Here is a 27,594-nt window from a genome sequence, read left to right on the forward strand (position 1 = left end):
TCGAGAGAAATCAAAGATATTTCCAACATTGCTTCATCTATATATATATATATATATATGAGAGATAAGGGATGGCAAAAAACCATATGTGGGTTGAAACACTTACAAGCAATTTACAAAGCCAAAAGTAGGCTCACACATGTAGGGTGCTACACTCCAAGGGTACACATATCAACCTCCAAGGTGATGTGGTAACACAAACAAGGCTCCAATGCAAGGACACTCCACAAGGTGTGTCCAATGCTCCTTCTTCAAGCCTCTAATTAATCCAACACTCATTCCACAAGCCTCCAATGACTCCAGCGTTAAAATTTGAAGCCATGGGTGACTAATGTCTTTATCATCTCGATCAAACATGTAGATTGTTGAATATATTTAATGTTGAAATTAAATTTCAGACCATAGCATTAATCACACAATAGCTAGAAATTAATTTAACTTAAGCATAGAAATTAATTTCACATACACATGTAATTACTCCTTCAAATCAGTGTTTCATTCCTTCAAAAAAACTTAGAAGGAAACCTCCATAGGCTACCTAGAAAACAAGACTACATGAAAATCAAAAACACCCTAAATTTTACCTTCTACAAGATGTTTGAGAGGTATAGCTGCTGGAAAAAACAACAACAGTATTTCTCTGTTATATGAGTTGTATAGATGTACAATGCTATTGTATGATTTATGTACAACTATATAGATTTGTATTGATTGTTATGAACTACGTCTTGCCCAAGAACACCTCTTCCCTACTCTCTCTCTATCTCTCAATTGCTCAAGTGTGTATTTGTCCAAAGCCTCTACCTTGCTTTGTCTTTATAGTTTTAGACAAGAGTCTATTTTAAGATTTTTCCTAGTCTAATTCATGCATGAGATACAACTTTAGACTCACCTTCTAAATATAAGAATTTCACTATTTTTACTAGAGTGAATTACAAAATAGAATTACTTTTCCAAAAATATAATTACTTTTCAGAAATATCTAGAACTACTTATTACATGTTCACACTAAACATGTACAAAAGTTTCTTGTCAGAGCTATAATTCTCAACATCCAACACTCTTCCTAAACCTTATGCTCCACTTGGTCCACTTCCCTTGCATGAACATTGCCACAACTCAGGCATCCCCAAGTCAACTCCATGCAAGCATCCAAACTACCCCATGTTGTCTACGAATCAACAACCACCTATTGAAAGCTAAACATTCCTCCAACACAAGGTGTACTCTCAAGCAAACAACTAATCTACATGTGGCCAACACGAAAAATGCCCAAAGTTATCTAAATACCTCCAATGCTCCAAGAAAGAATGTCACGAAAGCATCATAAATCAAGCAAGCACTAAGTAAGCCACCTCCAAAGTGCAAATTCATCATGGAACATTCAAGGGTTAATCATATGCCATGTACTACAACTCTCATGAAGCACCCCCAAACATAGTGTAAACACTTTCGAAGTAACCCCAAAAGCTAACACAAACTTGCAATGCTTTTGATTGTGTGCATAATTGGAGAATGCTCAAGCATATACAATAATTGTAATAGTTTACCTCATTAAGAGATGAATTGTTTAGTTTCTATTCATTACAGTCTTCATCTTCAAAAGAAATAGAGGGCAACAAGAATATTGAAGCCATTTATATAAATGAGGTCGAGCCAACATCAAATTAGAACATGGAGAAGCTAACATTCGTTAATGATGACCTTGACTGCACCATTAGAACCTAAGGTAGGATGTTCATGATCCTATTGACAAACATGATTTTAATTCTACTTGATCTATGGTTTTGTTATGCAATTATGTTTATATGACTATATTGTACATTGTAGCATTAACTTGAATTTCTACTATCTAAAAAGTGCATGTATTATGATAGAAAATTACAACACTTGGCTAGACAAAAATGTCGAGGGGAGTTTTTGACTTGGATTCCACCAAAGCTCCATAAAAATTGGATAGCATTAATAGGAAAGAAAAATTACCATTTCATTTGCGGAAAACCTCAATGTTGAGAAAAACATGGTTGACTAGCGACTCCTAGCAAGTCAATGTCACAATGGTCACATCAAACTCATTAGAAGCAAGTTTGAGTCTTGACTCCTTGTTGAATTAACTCAAGGCTATTTAATATGCGTTGTCAAGTTTGACTCGCAAACCCAAGTCAAAATTAACAAGTTTTGTACCACTGCTAAGATATAGTTATTTTCAATTTGCAAGCTACCTAAAGCTCCTAACATTGAGATTCTTCCACCTCTATCACTTATATTGTACATTATATGTCTTCTTTACAAGATTTGAAGTCTCAGTCTATTTGAAGATCCCTAGCGAAAGTTAAGGGTACAATTTGTAGGTGCTCGATATATTGTACCCAACACACCAAAAAGCATTATAAACCTACATACTCACAATTTAAACCAAATATTAATATGAAGTAAAGTTCCCAAAAGAATTATTGTGATGTGTTACACAACAACTCCTTACACATTAGGAGAAGATCTCCTAATTACCCAATTACATCCAAGTACAATAATCACAAGTCAATGTGTACAACAATCACTCTTTTCATCTTAAATATCCTAATTCTCACTCATTGCCAATGTCGACCCACTACCAAGCCAACCTATACATTTGACACCTTGTATACCCCAATAGGATCAAATGTTTCATGTCCTTCAAAGTATTTTCAAATCTAAGATGAGCTACACTTGTGATAGGGTTGGGTAGAAGCAAAATGGAGAAATAAAAGCCATCTGATTTGACTCACCAAAACAAGGTTTTTTCACAAAGCAACTAATGCCTGTAAGGAATCTTGATGATGAAACACACTGGATGGTTCGAAACACGTCGACAAATGAATTATGATGTGATTATCGTCGAAAACTTGTCTCAAAATATATCATCAATCAAAGTTTCTGATGGGAAAGAATGTTCCACTTTTGGAGATAGATTTAGGAAAGGAATCAAAGAATCTTTTCGCACAACTTTATAAAGATCCCAAGGAAAAAGACAATGAGAGATGCTTTGGCTTGCCTTTCTAACTTTAGGTGCTCCATTCCAAAGTAGAAAATGAGTCATTGTCCATACCAATGTCCAAAGAGGAGGTGGTGAAGATTCTAAAGTCGTCAAAAGTCTTTGGAGGGAATGGGCCTCAAAAATTCACCATGGCATTTTACTTAGGATGTTGAAACATTATGGGGGAGAATCTAACTGAAATGGTAGAGAAATCTTGTGAAGAAGGAAAGATATTTGTTGTTTTCAACTCCACTTTCATGGCCACCATTCCTAAAGATGAAAATCTAACATCACTGGATTCTTCTAAGTCATTTTTTTTGTATTGTTTACAAAAACATAGCAAAGGTGTTGGCAACACTTTCAAACTTGTTTTATCTTCCTTTATTTCTAAGGAGTTTGTAGAAGGGCAACAAATTCATGAAGCAATGCAATTAGTGCATAAGTCAATTCACTCAATTGTTCCACAAAAGAAGCTTGCATTCATAATTTGAATATATCTCTCCAAACACTAATGCTAATGCAAATGGACATGCAATTGATCTATGAGTGTTAATTTTAGGATAATAATGGTATGTTCTATGCTAAGAGCAATTTTACTTCAATTTTCTTTATTAGCCCAATATCATACCCAGTTTAGCAATCACATCAACATGATAGTAAACTGCAGATAGAACATAAACAATAACAGTAGAAGACAAGCCTAACACAAGAGGACACAAGATATGGCACCAGCCAGGAACAAACCCCAATGTGAGGAAACCCTTGATCAATCATTCTTATAATTCTTCAAAATTTCAGTAGAGAGAGTACAATTTACAATATTCACTTGCCCAATATGATCAGTCAAAACAGCAAAAACAGAAAGCCCTAACCAGAAAGTCAATGATGATCAACATGATTGAAATTGACCTCCAAAAGAGCTTGGTCAACCTTGGTCGACTCGGCCTCCAACAACAAGATAATGCAGCCCAAAACACTCTGAAATTAACCAGTCAAACCTGGTCAACTAAAGTCAACGCAGCAACCAAAACTAAGGCAGTGAATGTTGGTCAACACAAGGGTCAAATTGCCTCGATTTTTGTGCCCATAACTGCGCCCTGCCCAAGCAGAAGTCACCCTCACAAAACTGAAGTCAACGTTGGTCAAAATCAGCCTCTTGAAATTTCGGCCTCCTAAAATTTTGGTCAAATCTAGTCAACGCAGCAGCTAGAAAATTAGACCTTCCTCCACACATGGAGAGAAAGAGAAGCCCAAAAATCTGTACCCAATCAAGATGAGAGAGAGAAAGATGAATGAGAGTGATGCCAAGATGAGGAGGCTCCTTGTATTTATATGCAACGTTGAAGGCTGGAGGAGGCTAATTTGATGGTTGGCCGACCTTGACAATTTGTCCATAATCAAAATAAATTCATAACTTCATTTGTACATGTCAAAATGGGATGATCTTTAGATCAATCCTACATCTCTTGAAAAGAGGAATCCAAGAAAAATATCAGTTGCCTCATAAGAGTTGTCCAAAGTGATGTTTGGCCCTAGTTGTCAAATTTAACACTCCCTCTCAACTAGGGAGAACATCACCTGCCAAATTGTCTGACAATCTGTACCATCCCTGTCACTACTTTGCTCTATTGAACCATGAAGAAAGAAGAAATGATCGAGAATGTAGCGTACCTTTCTCCACTGACCCGAACTCAGTCTCCAACAACAGAGAGTGTGTCATACCACTCTTAACTGACCCATAGTAAATTTCCATTGATCCCAGATCAATATCAACATCCTGGCATAGGGAGTATGGTAGTACACGATGCGTCCATTAGTAGTACTATGGTCCCTATCCTCATTTCCCTACTCATTGGCCAGATGAGATGTACTTCCCATGAGTCTCGAACTGCATGGGTAGGATGTGCTGGCAGAAGAAGGTGAACCATTCATCCTGCTCATATGCCATAGGGGAGGGTGAACCACTCATCCTATGCATATCCCACCATGGGGTTATCACATGGGAAGGTGAACCATTCACCCTCTACACAGCGCACCTCTAGGGGAGGGTGAGTCACCCTATGGTCGCTCATCGCTCCAAGAAGTACCCCAAGCCCCTTGGAGCTCCCGGAGCTCAACATCCATCTCACTCATACGGGACCCTCATAAGAGGGTCTCTCCACGACTCCAAGTCATTCACGGAAGGTTAAGAATTTGACCTTCCCGGGGGGCTTTATAAGAATATCGGCGACCTACCCATCGATCCCAAATATGATGGAGCTGTATTGCTCCTCGTTGTACCATATCCCAGATAAAGTGGTACCAGATATCAATATGCTTGGAGCGGTCATGAAACACGGGATTCACTGAAAGACGAATCCCACTCTGATTGTCGCAGAAGATCATGGTGGTATCCAGCACATGTCTAAACAGCTCACTAAAGAGCTTCCTCAACCAAACAGCTTTACACAATGCCAAACTAACAGCAATATATTCAGCCTCAGCGGTGCTCAAGGCAACCGACTTCTGCTTCCTGCTCATCCAAGATATCGAAGCAAAACCTAGAGAGAAGCAACATCCAGATGTACTTTTATGATCCACCACATTGTCAGCCCAATCTACATCAGAATAACCATGGAGCCTCACATTTCCAGCAATGTATCTCAGTCAATAAGTGATTGTACCCCGAAGATATCTCAAGAGATTCTTGGAAGTAATCCAATGTATGTGATGAGGCTCGACCATAAACTAGCTCAATGTATTCACTGCAAAACATATGTCTGGACAGGAGTTCACCAAGAACATCAAGGCCCCCACAAGTTGACAACACTCAGAAGGATTTCCCAAATCGGACCCGACAACACTTACGTGTAACTTCTTGAAGTTAAGTTCCATCGGAGTAGTCACGGACTTGCAGTCCACCATCCCAAATCTTTCAAGAATCTTCACAATATATTTTCCTGGAGAAAGGAAAATCACACTTGGCTTTTGCCAGACCTCCAACCCTAGGAAGTAATGCATCAATTCTAGGTTCTTCATCTCAAATTTGGAAGCCAACTCCCTCTCACATTGATGAATAAGAGGGTCTGCACCTGTCAAAAAGAGATCGTCCACATAGAGTACTAAGATGAGAGGCCTATCATTCTCAACCTTAAAATAAAGGTTTGGATCAGCTTCACTTCTCGTAAGTCCCAGCTTCATTAGATAGCTATCGATCCTCTCATACCAAGCCCGGGGTGCTTGCTTCAACCCATAGAGGGCTTTCTTCAACCTGCATACATGTGACTGACGATCTTGAACTTCGAACCCCTCGCATTGTTCTACAGAGACTTCCTCCTTAAGTGAAAGTGAACCATGCAAGAAGGCAGTCTTGGCATCCATTTGATGAAGATTCCATCCTTGTGAGGCAACAAGGGCTATAATTGAACAAATGGTGGTGTAGCGGGCAACCGGTGCAAATATCTCATCATAATCTACACCTTCCTTTTGAGAGAAGCCTCGAGCAAAGAATCTGGCCTTGAACTTTTCAGCACTTCCATCAGCCCCATGTTTAATCTTGAAGAGCCATTTCGGGGTCTCATACTCTTCGTTCATTGCATCCTTCCAAACCTGGAGTTTGGAAGCTTCTTTGAATGTGCAGGGCTCATATTGAACAGTGATGCTCATAGCAATTAAGTACCCTTGGTACTTATTTGGCTTCTTACTTTCACGAAATGCCCCCCTAGGTGCAACATGTCTCTCGGCATCTTCGAGAGTCTCCCTAAGCCATGAGGGTCTCCTTTTCAAGGAGGAGGGCTCATGAGGGGGTCAATCAATGGGATCCATTGGTCCTTCAGCATCGGGCATTTGCTCATCCTGCAATTCTCCCTGCTTTCCGGAATCTGCTTCTTTGTCCTTCTTTGTCCTTCCTTGGAAGAGGAAGGTTACTAATCTTCCCAAGGGCAGCATCTTCATCGAAAGTGACATCACGACTTATCTCCACTTCTCTTTGACCAGGAACATAAGATTCTATATGCCTTAGAAGTTTCACTGTAGCCCACAAATTTCCTTTCTTCCCAGAAGCATCCAATTTACTTCTCTTTTCTTTTGGCACGAGGCTACAAAAAATTCTAAAGCGAGAAACATCAAGTTTCTTGCCGATGAAAACTTTTTCGGGAGTCTTGGATTCCAACGCTTGATGAGGGCATCTATTTTGAACATACACGGCGGTGTTTGCAGCTTCGGCCCATAAGAACTTCGGAAGGCTTTGATCATAAAGCATGGCATAAGTGGCTTCAACGATAGAATGGTTCTTCCTTTCAGCAACACCGTTTTGCTTAGGAGTATATGCAATAGTAGTCTCCCTCTTAATGCTAGCCTCTCTACAATAATCTTTGAACTCATTTGATTCGTATTCGGTTCCATTATCAGTCCTCAAGATTTTGATTTTCTTCCCAGTTTGATTTTCGACCAAAGCTTTGAAAGAATGGAACCATGAGAATACTGTCCTTCTTCTTCAAAAAATACATCCAAGTCTTGCGAGAGAAATCATCTATAAACGTTGCATAATATAAGTATCCTCTCAATGAGTTCACGAGCATTGCACTAGATAGATCAAAATGAACCAATTGCAAAATATTTGTGGTCTTGCTATCACTTGAGGGGAATGGTCCCCTTGTATGTTTTCCCTCAACAAATCCCTGACATACACCTTCATGATCTATTTTGAATTCGGGCATACCTATAACCATCTTCCTTGCATCGGGTAGAGCCTTATAGTGAAGATAAGCAAACCTCTGGTGCCATAATTCAGATTGAAGTGATGTGTCACAAGACATAGCTCCCAATGGGCTTCCTCCAACTTGATATAGGCTATCAACCCTGAAGCCAAGTGTAAATGCATCTTTGAAATTTTTATTCCACACACGTACCTTTCCATCGATGAATGCCACCTTGAATCATTTGTCCTCCATCGTCGAGATAGACACAAGATTCTTCTTTAGATCAGGTACATATAGTACTTCTTAAAGATGAATGGTGTTACCTTGATTATATTGAAGGGTAACATTCCAAACTCCCTTCACGAGATAGGTGGCATTGTCTCCAAGGATAATTTCCAAATTTGTATCCTTCTCTATCAGATTTGAAAGAGCTTCCTTGTACCCGATGAAGTGCCTTGAGGCACCACTATTAATCAACCAATTTCCCAAAGTATCTGGAGGAGAGGCAGTAGAGAAGGCAAATATAAGATAGAATTCCTTTTGCTTAGAATTTACAACATTAGACTCATCATACCTAGAGTTTCTTGTTCTTTTAAAAGCTCGATCATTTCCAAGTTGAGTAGCGAAAGCATTTCTTTTCCCTTTGTTGTTAAACCTGCCATTCCTTTGATTGTTGATGTTTCCCCTAGAATGATTGTGATCATCATCATGAGATGTGTCCCTGGCATAGTGACCAAACTTGTTGCACACAAAGCATCTTCCCTTCCTTCCATTTTTGAATCCTAGTCTTCCTTGACTTTGCTTCTTTGGAACTGCATTGTTCTTCTTCTTGGCATGAGCAGAGAATGCAGTAGGATTATTCCTATTCAAAGGCATCTCCAATTCCATCATCCTTGTTTCTTCTTAAGAACATCTAGTCAGCAATTCTTTAAAACCTGGAATTCTGTCGCTATTGAGAATAGTAGTGTTGAACACATGCCATTCGAGAGGAAGACCTCCAACGGCAATCAGAGTGAGCTCCCTATCTGCAATAGCTTCACCAATCGAAAGAAGATCATTTTTTATCTCGGTAATCCTCATGAAATAGGATTGAATATCCTCATATTTTCCATTCTTTATATCCTTCAGCTTGTTCTTGAGGAAAAGAATTTGATTTGCATTGCTAGATTTGAACATGCCAACCAACCTGTCATATATCTCCTTTGATGTATTCAAATCAAAGATGTAAGCAACTAAGTGCTTATGGACAGAATCCCTGATGATCTTCTTGGCTTTGACTTCACCCTTCTTGTACTTTGTCTTAACAGTAGTCGATGCATTTGAAGGAGGTTCTGGAATCTTTCCCTACACATAATCCATGACATCTTGCTCTTCTAAAGTCAAATCAAGAGACATCTTCCTTGCATGATAATCAAACTTATCATGAAGCTTATCATCAGACTTGAAATAGGATGTGGAGGCCATTGAGACTTGTTCTTGATCAGTGATTGCTCTTCACTCTTGCTTGGGCTTTGTTTTCACCTCAGCTTTGATAGCATGTTAATTTTAGGATAACGATGGTATGTTTTATGCTTAGAGCAATTTTACTTCAATTTTCTTTATTAGCCCAAATTCATATTCAGTTTAGCAATCACATCAACATGCTAGTAAAATGCAGATAGAACATAAACAATAATAGTAGAAAACAAGCCAACACAAGAGGACACAAGATATGGCACCAGCCAAAGACAAACCCCAATGTGGGGAAACCCTTGATCAATCCTTCTTATAATTCTTCAAAAGTTCAACAAAGAGAGAGTACATTTTACAATATTCACTTGCCCAATCTGATTAGTCAAAACAACAAAAACAGAAAGCCCTAACCAAAATGTCAACGCTGGTCAACAGGTCTGAAATTGACCTCCAAAACAGCTCGGTCAACCTTGGTCAACTCGGCCTCCAACAGCAAGATAATGCAGCCCAAAACAATCTGAAATCAACCAGTCAAACCTGGTCAACTAAAGTCAATGCAACAACCAAAACTAGGGCAATCAATGTTGATCAATGTAAGGGTCAAACTGCCTCGGTTTTTGTGCCCAAAACTGTGGTTTGCCCAAACAAAAGTCTCCCTCATAAAATCAAAGTCAACGCTGGTCAAAGTCAACCTCTTAAAATTTTGGCCTCCTGAAATTTCGGTCAAATCTAGTCAACGCAGCAATTAGAAAATCAGGCCTTCCTTCGCACGTGTGGAGAGAGAGAAAAGCCCAGAAATCTGTACCCAATCAAGATGAGAGAGAGAAAGATGAATGAGAGTGATGCCAAAATGAGGAGGAGGTACCTTATATTTATATGCAACGTTGAAGGCTGGAGGAGGCTAATTTGATGGTTGGCCGACCTTCACAATTTGTCCATAATCCAAATAAATTCATAACTTCATTTGTACATGTCAGAATGGGATGAACTTTAGATCAATCTGACACCTCTCGAAAAGATGAACCCAAGAAAAATATCAACTGCCTCATAAGAGTGTCCAAAGTGATGTTTGGCCCTAGTTGCCAAATTTAACAATAAACTACCTTGAACATTATAATGGTTAGTTCACCACAACAAATTCTAATGTTATTTTACTCATGTGAGAATAATATCGCAAATACCACAAGACTATACTAGAAGAATTTACTAATGTTTAACCATTAACAAAAATAAAACACTCCATTCACATTCTTTGAACTAATTGAAATTTAAGAACAAAACTACAATAGTAAGCACACCCATGGACACACGATTTTCTCTACAAAAACTCATCATGGAAAAAACTACAACCAAAAGTAGAGGATTGTTTCTTGCACTCGCTAACTTCAGGATTACAATGCAAATTTCAAAGAAAATTAGCTCATTATGAAGTAAATGGCCACAATGGCCTACAACGAACTTCCACAATGTCACGTTAGTCCTTTTGCTTTACACTATGATCATCCTTACTCCTCTTGCACTACAATGGAACAAAAAATCTTTGCAATATAGAAAAGAACCCCTTTCTCCCTTTACAACTAAGGGCATTAACTCCTCTATTAGCACTAGGGTTAAGGTATTGGATTTTGTTGACTATTATAGAATCTTCTTAAAAAGCCTTATGTTTCTAGCTACATACATGTCAGTAACATGGAGTTTATGTGCCTTGCCCATGGTAGTGAAGTGGATAATATAATGTGCTTGTTAAGTGCATAACTTTCACATACAAACTCCAATTGGGGTACCCATTTTTTGGTAGAAAGCTCTTAACAAACTCGACAATGTGGAAAACTATATTGATCACTTCCCATGGTTTTGGATCGCAAAAAACACTAGGAAAGCTCAAAACAAACCTTGAAAGTTTGAGACCCAAAATTTCATAAATCAAGATCTCTCATGAGAAGGCCCCACAAGATCAAAACTCTAACTTGTCCACTCCATAAAAGAAACAGAAAAAGAAAAAGAAGTATAATGATCCATTTTGAATCAACAACACTTGTAGAATAGTTGAATTGAAGCATACATAAATCCAGTCTCCTACGTAGTGTTCATCAATGAGCTTTGTCTCCTTTCTTTATAATGACCTAGGGTCTTTGGCATGCATCTACCTATCTCTCCTTTATTATTTCTACTTGTGGAAAAATCCCTAAATAGGTCAATAAATGTTGCCATGAGAAACGATCATATCTAAGTTTTGGCCAAAACTTATGCTCATGTTTTACCACACATGCAATTTGAGAGTGTTTTTATCCTCAATGAGGATGTATCCACCTTAAACATAAGATATTTTGCCAAAACCTTGGATCTTTTCTCGATTGCCACTAAATAAAAAGATAATAAGACAAACTATCTATTTTATTTAATTCAATCCTACAACATGATCAATAAATGATTAAGTAATTCTCACCCTATGGGGTAAACATCTATCAAATGGCCTTTCATTCTTTGACTTTTTCTTAAGTTGACTTCTTATGTTTGCTCAAATTCATAGTAGCTAATGAATAAAAAATGTTAAAAAATGGATAATGTTAGGGTGGAATAGATGGCTCTCCTTGACTATAATCTTGAAGGTTGGAGTTGATCCAAAGCATCCTTGAGACCATTCTGGTGTATTGGATGGTGTACTGGATGGCTATGGTGTTCATTGCAAAAAAAGGTTCTTAAAAATTTGCAATCAATTTTCTAGAAACTCCTTTGGTCAAGTAATTCATCAAAGCCAAATCTCCCTTTTCTAAGGTGGGAAACCATTTGCAAACCCCAAGTATCTTGACGGGTGGGGGCTAAAGATCTTACTTCTTTGTGAAAGGCACTACAATTTAGAGATACCAAGTATTTGGTGGATTGAAGGGGGATGTGGACATTTGTTATGATTAACAATTACATACATCCCAAATCTCTCATTGCATAGATCAGATCCAAAAGAAAGACCTTTTGTAATGGAAATATATTCTAGGAATCTTCAATGTGTTCTTTCGAAGTTATCAAGCCTCACGTGTCCTTGATGGTGTGAAATGGATCCTCTATGAAAGTGGGAGTGGATTCGTCATTGGTTTTACAACAGAATAGACTCTTGAGTAGATGAGATAAGTTAATTTTATTAATTTTTGAGGAATGGCCAAAAACATAGGTCAATGGGACTGAAGAGTACAACCAATACGAATATAATGTGGGAGTGCAAGTACAACTCCTAGAAAATGTCAAAAGCCACTAAAGTTCGATATTTATTGTAAAGTTTTGTAGATGTTCTATGCTAAGAGCAATTTCACTTTTCTCACAGCAATCATACAAGTAGATAAGCAAAATGCAGATAGAACATATAAGCAGATCTTACAGAAGACAAATCAGAAACAAGAAAAATGTATGTGTTCGTTTCGGCGGTCAACAGGATGCTTCAACCAGCAAAGTCTCCTTTGGTCAGTCAGCCCAGCATGTGTCACAACAACCCTCCAACCAGTAGATGAGTCAACCCAAGTCAGTTCTACAAAAGTCAACGTTGTCCTGAAAAGTCAACGCAGGGGCAGCAAGCTAAAAGTCAACGCAGCAGCAAAACGGTCAACCCTTTGACCTCGATTTTTGTGCCAGGTAGTATGGCCTTCAAAAATCGAACCTCCCACAAGTTTTCAGCTTGTTTGGACCAAGCGTTGACCAAAGTCAATGCTGGTCAAACTTCTGCGAAACCCTAGCAGCAGAAACCCTAGCAGCAGAAAAAATCCTCTTCGTCCTTCCCACGTGGGGCTGAAATTCGTCCTCCAGGTAGCTCGTACTTTTAGGATGAGAGAGGAAGATGTGAGTTGTGTTGAAATTCTCTCCAACTTTTCCTGTATATATATCCATCAATGAGGGTGTGTGACACATCTGTTGGGCATGTGAGCCTACATTACAAAACTGGCTGACCTTGCACATATAATTTATTAAGAATAATAAATTCAAAATATAAGTTCTGCTCATCGGATTAAGACTATTTTTATATGGATTTTACACCTCTCAGAAAGAGGAATCCAACAAAAATATTAGCCTCTTAATCTGAGCATCAGAACATGGAGTTTGGACCTAGTTGTCCAAATTTAACACTCCCTCTCAACTAGGGAGAACTCCATCTATTAGTGCAATTAACATCGTGAGTCATCCCGCCGAAACTTGCTTTGTTGGCTTCTTTATTTCAGAACAGAAGTGGGTCAGTCACAAAGACATCATTCCCCGACTGACATAATCAGTCCAGAGGTCCCAGACCTCACAAATCTTGATCCCAGATCAAGTGGTTGGACCATGCCATCCTAGATAGAGAGTACGGCAATCTCTGATGCGTCCATCAGTCTTTGCTAATAGTCTCTAGCTTTTCCACACCTCATTGGCCAAATGAGAGGTACTTCCCATGAGCCCTGAACTCAATGGGTAGGATGCATACGGGGCACAGATTAAATGAGTGGCGAACCAGCTCAATAATCACAAGGGTGGGGCAGAAGCATTATGAGTGCTTATAGCTCCGAGAAGCTATCCCCAAAGCCCCCCAGAGCTCCCAGAGCTCATCGTCCAACAGGACCCACATCATAGGGTCTTTCCACGACACCAAGACTCTCACGGAAGGTTAGGAACTTGACCTTCCCCAGGGGCTTAGTGAGAATATCCGCGACCTACTCATCAGTTCCTATATGATCGAGCCTTACGGCGCCTCGCTGTACCATATCCCGGATAAAGTGGTACCTGATATCAATATGCTTGGATCGGTCGTGGAACACAGGATTCTCAGTCATACGAATCCCACTCTGATTATCACAGAGTATTACAGTGGTATCTAGCACATGTTGGAACAGCTCACTAAAGAGCTTCCTCAACCAAACTGCTTCACAACAGGCCACACTAGCAGCAATGCATTCGGCCTCCGCGGTGCTCAAAGCCACCGAATTCTGCTTCCTGCTCATCCATGAGATCGAAGCAGAACCAAGATTGAAACAGCATCTAGATGTGCTCTTACGATCCACCACACTGCCAGCCCAATCGGCATCAGTATATCCCCGGAGTATCACACTCCCGGCAGTGTATCTCAGCCCATGGTTTATCGTGCCCCGAAGATATCTCAAAAGATTCTTAGCACCAACCCAGTGAAAATGATGAGGCTCAACCATCTGTTGACTCAAAGTATTCACTGCAAAACATATGTCCGGACGGGTGTTCACTAAGAACATCAAAGCTCCTATGAGTTGACGATACTCAGTAGGATTGGCCAAGATAGGCCCTGCAGCGCTGCCACTCAACTTCTTAAAGTTGAGTTCCATTGGTGTCGACACGGACTTACAGTCCACCATCCCAAATCTTTCCAGAAGCTTCACAATATACTTTCCTTGAGAAAGGAAAATCTCTCCAGATCTCTGCCAGACCTCCAGGCCTAGGAAATAGAGCATCAGTCCTAGGTCTTTCATCTCGAACTCAGCAGCAAGCTCCCTCTTACATTGATGAATGAGAGGGTCATCACCTGTCAGGAAGAGGTCGTCCACATACAGCACTAGAATGAGAGGCTTTCCTTCCACAACCTTAAAGTAAAGGTTTGGATCAGCATTGCTTCGAGTGAAGCCCAGCTTCATCAAGTAACTATCCATCCTCTCATACCAAGCTCTGGGTGCTTGCTTTAACCCATAGAGGGCTTTCTTCAACCTGCAGACATAAGTGTCTCGATCTTGAACTTCAAATCCCAGAGGTTGTTCTACATACACCTCTTCCTTTATTGCACCATGCAGAAAAGCGGTCTTGACATCCATCTGATGAAGACTCCATCCTTGCGTAGCAACAAGGGCTATGATGGATCGGATGGTGGTATATCGAGCCACAGGTGCAAATATATCGTCATAGTCAATTCCTTCCTTTTGAGAGAAGCCACGGGCAACAAATCTTGCCTTAAACTTTTCAGCACTCCCATCAGATCCATGTTTAATCTTAGCGGTGACTACAGATTTGTCCTTCGGTCTTGGGACCACATCCCAGACATCATTCTTCATAATAGCCTCATATTCTTCATGCATAGCATCCTTCCAGACTTGATGCTTGATGGCTTCCTCAAAAGATCCAGGTTCAGATTGTATAATAGTACTCATGGCAGCTAGATACCCTTGGTATCTACACGGCTTCTTGCTTTCTCGGAATGTTCCCCTTGGGGCAGCATGACCCTAAGCATCTTCGAGGGTGTCCCTGAGCCATGATGGCCTCTTTCCTAGAGAAGGGGAAGGATCAATAGGGTCCATTGGCCCTTCAACATCAGGCATAGTCTCATCCTGGGGTTCTTCCAGATTTCCAGGTTTTTCTTCATGGTTTTCTTCAGATCTAGGAAGATCTACTACTTTCTTCAGGGAAGCATCTTCGTCAAAAGTGACATCATGGCTTATCTCTACTTCCCTTTGACCAGGTACATAGACTCTATATGCCTTAGAAGTCTCACTGTAAACATTCCTTTCTTCCCAATAGCATCCAGCTTACTTCTCTTTTCTTTCGGCACATGAAAATAGACAGGACATCCAAAAATTCTAAAATGTGAGACATCAGGTTTCTTACCAGAGAAAACCTCTTCGGGAGTTTTGGAGTCCAAAGCGGAATGAGGGCATCGGTTTTGAATGTACACAGCAGTATTTGCAGCTTCTCCCCACAGAAACTTTGGAAGACCTTGGTCACATAGCATGGCACGGGCAGCTTCCACAATAGTCCTATTCTTGCGTTCAGCAACACCATTCTGCTCAGGAGTATATGCAGTGGTAGTCTCCCTCTTAATGCCAGCTTCTCTGCAAAAGTCTTTGAACTCATTTGACTCATATTCAGTGCCATTGTCAGTCCTCAAAATCTTGATCATCAGACTTAATAGCCATATACCAAAACCACAATAACAACAATTGTGCGCAAGATATATGTGAAGGGCAACTCCCACACGAGTTCGCCCGTAACAATTTATATTATAACAACCTTTCACAGTTACAACAAGAGTGCTGGGCAGATCCGCAGCCACTCTTAGAAATGATAATAAACAGGCCCGACCGCCTTTACAACATATGCCAACCCCTTTAACAGGAATGTGGTCAACCCGCACCACAAATCCGCCTTTAATTCGGTTCTGCACAGTCTCGTACTCTACTATGTACAAAACAGACTTCAATAATCTGCACAAGATTATCTACGCTGTATCCTGCGTCCACGTGGCAGTCGCACGTCCAACCTGCGTTGTATCATCTGCCTCTGCCCACGGAACAGACCGCTCAATCAGTTTAATTTTTGCGTGCTGTTTATTCGGAGATTCCGCGTCCTCATAAACCCGCCCGCTATTATGTTCACAGCTGTCCACGTGTTGGCACACAGTGATTCTGCACACAACTCCCGTGTCTTTCTGCGTATATAATTTTTACTGCACACCTGTCGGATTCTCCTACGAACCCGCGTGTATATTTAACTGCCCACGCGTCAGGCCATCAACACTTCTTCGCATTGGATCTCTGACCACGCGTCGTTATCGAAACCTGACCGCTCACTGTGTATGCAACCTTCAGCGTTTGCCGTTTCCCGTTCACGTGATGTCCACCAACGTCCTGGAGATCTCTGTCCACGTTACAGGTTGTTAACAAACCTGCGCTTCACATACACCCAGCCGCCCACAGTTTGCTATCCGTGAAATTCTAATAAAACGACCATTCGTTTTATTTGATTGGTCCACTGTTGTATATCCCCTTCTGCGCTAATCTTCAAACGCCCCAACGCTTATATAGCGCAATCGTATACCCCAGCGACTATCCTTCTGTTTAATCTCAACGTACCAACTTGTATATACAAGCCCGTGACTGTCCACGCGTTGTTTCATAAACCTGTATTTTATTTACTGCTGTCCACGTGACAGACTTCGGTTCTGTCCACGTAACAATCCTTTCGTTCGACAGTCCGTTGTATATATATGTATACCCCTGCGCGTTTATAAGCTCAGCGCTTATCACCCATGCAGCTATATATACACAGTTACTATCCGAACGCAATATGGTCGAGATACCCGGTTGCTGCTGCCGCTATTCGAACACTTCGACATTCATACAACCTGCATTACCATATGCCCAATCCGCTGGTCGAGCTCTGACTGCAATCCTGCCTCAAACCTCGATCTGCGTAACCCTTAGCTCTCGAGCGTATAGAGACAGTTATCAGCCATATATCCTGTCATCAATATCTTCCCTCGCTGTTAATTCCACCGACAGGAATTAACACCTGCGTCTCATCTTCTTACGCTTCTGAACCGTGCGCATTAGAACTGCGCAGACAAGCCGAGGGACTTTATTGATCAGAGCCTTCATTCCCTTCTCCGATTGCTATAGATAGAGTTTGTCTTCACCTCAGCTCTGATACCATGTAAAGTTTTATAGATGTTCTATGCTAAGAGCAATTTCACTTTTCTCACAGCAATCATACAAGTAGATAAGCAAAATGCAGATAGAACATATAAGCAGATCTTACAGAAGACAAATCAGAAACAAGAAAAATGTATGTGTTCGTTTCGACGGTCAACAGGATGCTTCAACCAGCAAAGTCTCCTTTGGTCAGTCAGCCCAGCATGTGTCACAACAACCCTCCAACCAGTAGATGAGTCAACCCAAGTCAGTTCTACAAAAGTCAACGCTGTCCTGAAAAGTCAACGCAGGGGCAGCAAGCTAAAAGTCAACGCAGCAGCAAAACGGTCAACCCTTTGACCTCGATTTTTGTGCCAGGTAGTATGGCCTTCAAAAATCGAACCTCCCACAAGTTTTCAACTTGTTTGGACCAAGCGTTGACCAAAGTCAACGCTGGTCAAACTTCTGCGAAACCCTAGCAGCAGAAACCCTAGCAGCAGAAAAAATCCTCTTCGTCCTTCCCACGTGGGGCTGAAATTCGTCCTCCAGGTAGCTCGTACTTTTAGGATGAGAGAGGAAGATGTGAGTTGTGTTGAAATTCTCTCCAACTTTTCCTATATATATATCCATCAATGAGGGTGTGTGACACATCTGTTGGGCATGTGAGCCTACATTACAAAACTGGCTGACCTTGCACATATAATTTATTAAGAATAATAAATTCAAAATATAAGTTCTGCTCATCGGATTAAGACTATTTTTATATGGATTTTACACCTCTCAGAAAGAGGAATCCAACAAAAATATTAGCCTCTTAATCTGAGCATCAGAACATGGAGTTTGGACCTAGTTGTCCAAATTTAACATTTATCCTCTGCTTCCCTCTTAGAAAATGGTGTTAGTAAGCGGAAATATGCAATCTCTTGTTTCACTAGAAGGTGAAACAACAAAGGAGTGGGAATGTTAGACAACCCATCTCTAAAGAGGTTGTATCCAAAAATGTCTAGGACCAGCTGATCTAGATGGCTAATATAGACTCGAAAATGTATGTTGTTGATAAAGGTTTCCAAATAATCTCCCAAGTGACACAGGTGTTTTGTTTCTCGTTCTTTTGTGGCCAGAGATATTATGGAAGTTAGAGTCTCGTCCAACAGTAAAATTGTTCTTTTGGCTAGTGGTGTCAAATCAAGCTTTGACCTCTAAAGTCATCCACAACGAAGGATGACAAAGGCTAGGTTTTATCCCTTTTGTAAAATGACAAAACTGAAACCACTGTTCATTTATTCACTCACTACCGTTTTCCAATGGATGTTTGGAACTTGTTAGGTTTGTTTGTCCATAATCAGCTGAGAAGGAATGGCCCTTGCATTGTGGAAGAACTAAACGTTTGGCTTTCTCAATGTAAAGGATATAGCCATACTCATGGCTTACCTCTACAGATTATGTGATCAATATCTTTGTGTCAAAATGTTTCCATTTCCTTTCTACATACCCATCTCAAATGCAGGTGATCATTAATTTGGAGGCTGCACTGCCTTGTGAGTCAAGTGCAAAGATTAAGCTCCCAAGACAGTGTAAGGTAAATCCCCTCATTCTTTCCCCACAGTAAACTATGGTTTTTAGCTGAATCATCCAGCTGAAACCTGGGGATGGCTGAAGTAAGTGGCCTGGTTTCATGGAATGGCAAAAGAATCTTTTTCAAAATGGGCCTAGGTTGGGCTTCAAACAATTTATCTAATATCTCTGCTGCCTATTTGATCCTCAAAATATAAGTCTTCCTCAAACTGTCTTCTCCTGATGTTTACACGGACTCCCAGGTGGTGGTGGAAGCTATAGCTAGCAATCAGCTCTTAATAATATATTGCTTCAGGCTCCTTGACACCAAGCAGTTTTCAGCCTTTTGAAATTGCTTACATAATCAGGTTGAAAAACAGTGCTGCTGATAGAGCAGCAATGAAGGAAGAACTCTCACTCCTGGATGCACATATGAGGTACGGATTTATGATGCCAGTGGTGTTCACTTTCGTGAGGACTTCTAGCCCATGTCACAAAGTTTGTCGAAACTTCAACCTTGAAGTTCGAACCTCATCAAAACATCATCAAAAAATTTGAATTCGATCCAAACCTGAACTCGTATTTGAACCATGTGACTTAGCTTCTGGCCTTTAATATTTTACTGTTCATTTCAGCCTGTTCTGATGGGAATTTTGGGGTTATAAACCAGAGGTGTTCCTTTAAATTTTAGCTCATTCTTTTGGTCCAGTGGATATCAATTTCTTTTGTTTAGAAGATGTGGCTTGATAGATTATCCTTTCACTGCAAACAGATTTAGGATACACTGGTAGAGGAGGGCTGTTTTTGCAAATTACACCAAATGAGAAATATTTTATGACAATTACAGCTCAGTTTCTCTTGGTTTTCTCGAGTGCATACAAAGACTCACTGGATCATGTGTAATCATGTTTGTTAATAAAAAGAAAAAGAATGAAGTTTTCCCTGGGGAAAAAAGTACATATAAAGCTGCATAATCTTGTGTACTCCATTTTACATGACATTCCATAGATCCTGTTTTGGTCTTCAGAGCACGACAACAAAAGTCCCATTTCATTTCAGTTTGCATTCGTTCGAGTTTAGTGTTCATAAAACTAACATAAATTCTTGTTGTAGCCATACCCAGAACTAGAACTGGCACTAACAGACATCGTGCATCTGAGACCATTCTCGTCGATTGTTATGGTGGGAAAACGCTAGAGTTAGGGTTAGGGTTAGGGCTGTTTTTTCTCTGCAAATTCCAGTTGGGCCATTTCATGATACGGAATAACAGCTATGACTGGACCTCACAAGGCACGAACTCATCAGAAGTAATAAATTCATCAGATGCGTCAGAAAAACTAATAGTACGCTCGTGCCATAAAATCATGAGAACAGAGTACTTCAATCAACGGATAGCATTTTACGAAAATAGTGGAGAGAATGAGCACAGGACAAATAATAAAAATGACAATGAACTAACCTTATGGTCTCCTCCAGCGGTGGCGAAGCGAAGACCACCGGGCTGAATGTCGATGGAGAATATCTGCAGGCCCCCATGGATCACCCATGTCGGTTTCTCAACGATCATGTTCGTTCCTCTTTGTTACACAGCTTGCAATCAATAATGCTAATACCCAGCTTTCCGGTGGGAATCTGATGGCTATAGGATCACAGAACTATCTGTTCCCAGATTTGACCGCAAATGGGTGCCAAACTCCATCGAAATCTACACCCCAACTTTAAATGCAAACAACATATGAAAATCACTGGAATGCGAATGGCGTCGAAACGATGTTCCCCAAGAGCGATGCAATTGAGACTTGAATTAATCAAAATGATGCAAAGGGTAATCACGCGAGTTCTTATCGAGACCTAAGAATATCAAAAAGAGAGGGAGGATACCTTGTTGGCCTACCCCTCACTCTTCACCTAGCCCTTGCACTTCATAACCAAAAACCTAACCTGAGTGGAGGATAAGCAAAACCCTAATCTCAATGGAGGATCTAACATCAATCCCAAAAAAGGGGCTTGGTGATGCTCTCGAAAATTTAAATGGAGTTCATATCTTTTGGGATACAAAGGTTGTTGTGGAGTTTTATTATAGCTATTTCCACCATACTTTTTCAAATCCTAGTGCATGGGTTTGGGTTTTGCATCGATGAAGAATTTATGGTAAACATTTCGAGAGAATTTTGGAATGGGTAGTTGTTTTGTTTTTGTTTGTTTTCATTTATTTTTTAATTTGGAGTATGAATTTAGATTGTGTGAAGGTCAAGGTTAATTTTCAGGATGGAAGAATAATTAATTTAATAATGAAATAGGTCGATGAAATTGTGTGAGAAGTGATAGAGGTTTAATGTATTTTGGGATAGTGTAACTTTAACAATTGGTTTCATTATTAATTTTTCTCGTATTTTTATGAGATTTAAATTTAAGATTTAATGGGGACTAAATCTCACACAAATCAACCATGTGCATAAGTTTAAATATGTGAATATGTTTCTCTGTTTAATGTTTACTACTTAAACAACATCTTCATTATTGACTTTCAAGGGAATTTTTTGGTCTTATTTACTTTTTTGGTTTTTGTTGGTTAGACAATTTATATTTTTCTTTGATCAACCCCTTGCATGTGTGCTTGACTTGCTCTATCTATGTCAGTTAGAGGTGCTTTCTTGAAATTCTTATGCCTCGGAAGGTCTACCTTGACTAGGTAACTAAGGGACTCCTACCCCAACTCTAGTCCTACTCTTGTCAATTTTCAAATGTCTAACTACAATGAAAATTTGAGGAGAAATATTGAAATGAAGAGAAAAAAATGTGATGTTGGATTGGCTTGAATAATAGGCTCATTCCCTCCCTTAGTTAAATATTGGTTTTGGACACCCATAAGGGTTGACACGATCAAAAATGATCTTTACCCTTCTCAATCTTCGTATGGCATGTCATTTGTGGGTTGTACATGTCGATCCACACTGACATCTTGTGAATAGGTAGAACAAAGGCCTTTTCCAGGAAAAATAGTAGATACTTGTGTTTGACCCATAGTTAAGTATTTGGAGGCTCCTACTTTCATAGATGGTTATTTGGGATACGAGTTTTCACCTATGTGATTGTCATGTTTATAAATAGCCTTGATTTTATATCATTTAGAACATTTTCTCTCTCTTTTTCATATATTGCCAAAATTTTATCATATTTATAATGAGGATTGTATCTCACCTTCTCCTGAGCACTTGGATTGTTGAAAGTAATGTCTCCATTACTCCCTCATCATAAGGATTTACACTCACTTTGCTTGCTCTTCCCTTTTTTGTGTTTCATCCCCTGTGTTACCCTTTGTAACAACCCCGGGTCAAAAGTTCATGTAATAAAAGTTAATAAAGGCAAAATAAGACCAAGGTCATGGGACACTTATTCCAAGTTGAATGTTGGGCAAAATATCTTAGTGGGCATCACTTCTTGTGTTTATGGCTAAGGGGAAGTTGTCAAAGGCAATGTCAAAGGCTTTGAAAAGGCAAAGAGGCATTAATTGACATATTTTTATGAAAATAAAGGAAATTAGGAGAAAAGGGAGGTGAAAGATCACAAGGTGCATGTGAGGAGGAAAGTGAAGAAAATAATGGAAAAATGAAGAAATTAGAGGCATCAAGAATAGAAAGACATCAGAGCATCAGTTGGTAGCTTTTTGTCAATTCAGTTTTGGAGTTAGTCTCAGAGAGTAGAAGAGCACCAAGAAGAGAAGGAAAGCAATCAAGCAAAGGAAAGCAAAGGAAAGACAAGGAAAGCAAAGGAAGCAAGGATCAAGCAAGGAAAGATTGGATCTGGCAACTTCAACGCGAATACTTGTAGGTAACAGATTGCATGTATGATTTCCTAGCTGGTTTTGGCATGCATGGCATATGCATGTGTGTATTTTGGTTTCTTTGTTGTCGGTGGCATGGATTTTGTCGGGTTTTAACAGTGGTTTTAGCCTTGCCTTGCCATTTCTGGATAGCCATGGTGTGATAGGATTCTTTCTTGGTGGAGCTTTGGATTGTTGAAAAGTTTTGGATCTCGGTGAGGTGGTCTCAGGAAAATCCCAAGGGTTGGGGTGGAGATGGTTTTCTCTAGGAAGCCCTTAACAGGTGGGTGGAGACAAGAAAATTCCTCAAGGGATGGTGAAGGAATTCAGAGGCATCCAAGCTCGGTTTGGTTTTGTGATCTCGAAACTGGTTTAGTGAGATCACGGTATGGTGAGGGTGGAGGTGGTTTAACCTCTAGATTCCCTTGGTTGTTTATGAATTGGTTTATCCCATGAGATCACACATTCATGCTTAGAATATGACATGGGGGTGACTGGGTGAAAGAAAGATTTGGTTCAGCCCAATCTATGGTCAGGTGGTACGTGGAAGTCCCTGACTTGGTTGGCTTTTGCATGTGGTTAATAAGAGCTAAGTTCCTCTTGCTTTTGATGAGTAAATGTACTTGTTATTATGTAGCTCTAATGGTTGTTTTGTCATTGTTATTTATCTCGTTATATGCTAGTTATAAGCATGGTTAATTGATATATCTAAGTATGGATCTTATCATATTTCCATTAATGGATGTCTAGTTAATGAATGCATGACCTAATTGGTGTTATGATAGCTATTGTGAGAAGGCATTGGTCCTTCTTATTTAACCTCAAATAAATTTTAGATCCCCATGTTCAGGTTTGCATTATTGACCTATAGATTGCATGTTTACCATGTCTTTGACAAAATGTCAGTCTCAATTGGGAGGGGTCAAGTCAAGTCTCGGTTCAAGTTTTGGTTTATAAGCTTTGTTTCTATGTCATTTATCATTTCTGGAAGTTTCACTGAGTTTTGGGCAGAGGCCTGAGCCCTGGCCTTGAAAAAGTGGCTCAAAATTCGGGGCGCTAACACGCAGGCCTATGGGAGTGACTGGAGGCTTATAGTCGCTTGCATGCCTTGGCAAGGGAGCGACTAAGGCTCTAGATCAGTAGAAAAGAGAGTTATCTCAGGGGTTGGACACCTCAAGGGGTTGGGTTGCTCATGAAGGTCCTATAGCACCTGAGGGAAGTCAATAAGGTCTCAAGTTGTTAGCTCCATTTCCTTAAGTCATATAGGAGGTTGAGTCTTATCATAGTGACCCTCTTCTCATGTTTACCTTGGGCATATCAGTGAAAGTGGGTAAATGTGGGAGGAGGAGGGTTACACCCTTGATTATTTGGATTTGGGAGCTTACTCTTGAGAGTTTTCTCTTCAATTCTTCAATTATATCTTCAAGGAGGGTTATTGATGTCGTTGTTGCAAGGAGAGAACCTCATAATGGAGGGTTAGTAGCATCTATCATAGGATAATATTGTTCATCATTTATTGTAACAAATTAATGTGTTTTATGACATTGTCCATGTACAAGCATGAAGAGATTGGTGGTAGTGTGTAATATTATGAGAGTTTACCCTCTTGGATAGCTTCAACAAAATTTACAACCCTTTTTTAAGTCTAGATATATTCCTTCCATCTTCATTTCCTTCATGGTTTTTTATTTTTTTCTTATTTCATTAGCTAGATTTCCTTTTTTGTACTATATAAAACTTTACTTCTTAAGAAACCTCGAAACCTAAGTAAAACATCCCATAAAATCAACCAAAACCCCAAGGATGTATCAATAAAGACATTAATGATTAACCTAATGGTGTCCCTCCCTTTCCTTCCTCCCAATATGGTTCTTAGTTGTTGTAAAATATTAGGTGGTTGACTCCACTCCCTTCCTCCTTCACTCTTTTGATTAGCTATGGAGTGCACCGCGTGTGATAGCATGATGCTTCACTTTGTTGTTGTGTTAAATATTAGTTCCTTAACTAATACATAACATATCTTGCCTATCAATAATGTTGTAAGTAAATGGTGGACCACATTGATTTGAATTTTAAATCTATTCATTATATATTGAGTTCTTAATGAATATAACAATGGATGACCTTGAGGATCAAGCGGTGATAATTGACAAAGTGCTTACTTCCAAACTTTATAGCCTATGGGTAATGTTGTGAGTGGGTCATAAGAATTTAAACTCAACTCTATTGCACCATGGGTTTGACCGTTAACTAATATTATAATGGATGATCTTAAAGGTTAATTAATAGTAGTTAGTAAAATATTCACTTTTAAATTACACAACTAATAATGTTGTAAGTGACCAATAAATTATTAAAATTTAAACAATAATATATTATATTGTAAATCAAACTATAAAAAAATTAAATTAAAAACTTTTAATTTTAAACTTTGCCATATTTTATGGTATTGTGTTAAATAAATGTATATAAAATATAATTTTTTAATAGTGTGAAACTCTATTTATTGATATAAATTATTATTGAAAAAAAACTCAACACAAATTATTTTAATGTAAGCAAAACCTCCCTAAACTAGTTATGCTAGGCTCTCATATCTCTACATATAAACCACACAACCTTATTAAAAAAAATCAATAATCAGATTACTTACAAATAACTTTGGAATCTTATTATCTATTAAATCGTGATTAATTAGTAAGTGGGAGTGCTTTCATGATAATAATAATGCTCAGGGCTACAAATAGCTTTGTAATCTTATTATCTATTAAATCGTGATTATTTAGTAAGTGAGAGTGCTTGCCATATAATGACTAGCATTTGCACCAAGAGGTGCAAAGGAACGTCGATAGGAAGACTGGGGAGGTAATAGTTTGTACATTATTTTGTGTAATATTTTGGGGTTGTACGAAACTTTATAAGTTGAATGATCATAATCTTTTGAATAATAAGAATAAGGTGTTCCTGTTATAGGGCTTCCTTTCTCAACTATGCCAATTGTGCCACCATGAAATCTCCTCATGTAATATGCTTTCATCAACCTGTGACTGTCCTTGAACTCCAATGGTCTATTTTTGTGCTTAGTGAGAGAGGAAAGACTAAAAAAAAATGTAGATTGAACCAAGCAATTATATGGGGCAACAAGATCATAACAATAACCCTAACAAAAACTACTTTGTGAGTCAAACTGTTATGCAGTTAACTATCTAAATGCAAAACAAGCCTCACCTTTGAAAATTTAAAAACCAACAGCCTAGTGAAACATAAGTACTTAGGTGTAGTGATTTTCCCTTTAAGGGTTGTTTTCCCTGCGTAAACACGCCACTTGTAGTGCTCAATCTCTTTAGACTAGTTGTAACGCTTGTCTTTGGCTTTAACGGTAGCACTTAAAAAAATAACATTTACTAACAATTGGGTATTGAGTCATTGGTGAGGTCAACAGAGTGTTACACTATGCACCAGGGTTCCATTCTCAAAATGGTCTGCCCCACCTGATAGGGTTCTAGTCTCAATGCGGTATGACCCATCTGCAGAGCATAAGTTTCGAAGAGGTGAGGCTATGTCCAAGTCCCAGGAAAATATGGCGGGAAAGCTACCTTCCATACCTAGCACAGAAACCTAAGGACATGGACATATGTTCTTTTCGGGATATGTTTCTTGTATCACTCACTTGCATTAAAAAGCAATAAATAGAAATGAACATTCAGTTTCACGGTCAATCATAGGCCTAACCCTAAGCAAAAACAGTCCCCTAGTCTAGCAACCTCATAAAAAAAAGTTAATCCTTAAACAATGTGAAGCAAACTATCATAATGCATATAGCTATAAATAAGAGTTAATCAGGGGTTGTTGAAAAAATTAAAGGTTTATCCTTGAAATTGGTGACAATTCAGATTATGAAAATGACAGGAAAATTCCTGATCGGATACAAAACAACAGGGTTGAATATTAAATATTTCCTTAGTTTAACAATTGTTGTGTGAAGAATATTTACAGAATAATCATCTCAATTTGAGAAAAAAAAACCACTTAGTTAATTTAGAAGCAAGGTTGTTGTGACATGGGCTGTGTAGTCCATTTTAATAAACAAACCCACCAAGTGCATTTAAAAAATACCCGCTCACTACTTGGCCTTCTAACTCCTCTACCCGCGATTTTGACTTAAATTTCTCATTTATTTATTCATCTTCCCCATTGTGTAGAAGTTGAATTATGTGTGAAGAGCAACCCCTTGGGCAGGTGGTGGTAGATCAGGAGGTGGAGGGGCAAAGCGATTGTATCTTGTAAGCCATTTCTTCCAGTTTTGCTTTCTTGTTTGGAATTGTTTCTATGTCGTTGTCTCCTTCTTCTTCAGAGGAAGATGCGTACAAAGTCTTGAGAGTTTCCATGCTTTGTCGGATAAAACTCACAATTCCCATGCCCCTACTATGGTTATTTCAACGCATTCCTGTTCAGTTTCTTTCAGTGTTGGAATGCTTACTTGCGAATTAAGGATCATAAGGATATATGTAAAGTCCCCCAGATGGTTAGGAGAAGGCACCCACGTGAAATGATGAAACAATTTAGCCATCCACAACTGAACAATCCTAAGCCCCAGAGCCAAAAGGCATAGTCATCCATAGTTGAACAATGTTTTCCCCCTCCTACTCTAAACCTTCAGAGGTCTTCTATGTGTATTCTTCGAGGTGGTGC

General features: G+C 39.4%; 1 protein-coding gene across 1 annotated transcript in view; it reads right to left on the reverse strand.

Moving 5' to 3' along the window:
• The window catches only part of HIRA (histone chaperone HIRA-like protein), a 50,022-nt gene extending 29,020 nt beyond the window's left edge, over positions 1-21,002 (reverse strand). The window contains exon 1 of the mRNA XM_089384498.1: positions 20,539-21,002. Coding sequence (XP_089240624.1) covers positions 20,539-20,646 — 108 coding nt within the window. The 5' untranslated portion in view covers positions 20,647-21,002. The remainder of the gene's footprint in view (positions 1-20,538) is intronic.
• Positions 21,003-27,594: the final 6,592 nt, after the last annotated feature.

Source organism: Pinus tabuliformis, chromosome Q, assembly GCF_031772625.1.
Source record: "Pinus tabuliformis cultivar Carrire ecotype Pingquan chromosome Q, CPIR1, whole genome shotgun sequence".
NCBI lineage: Eukaryota > Viridiplantae > Streptophyta > Pinopsida > Pinales > Pinaceae > Pinus > Pinus tabuliformis.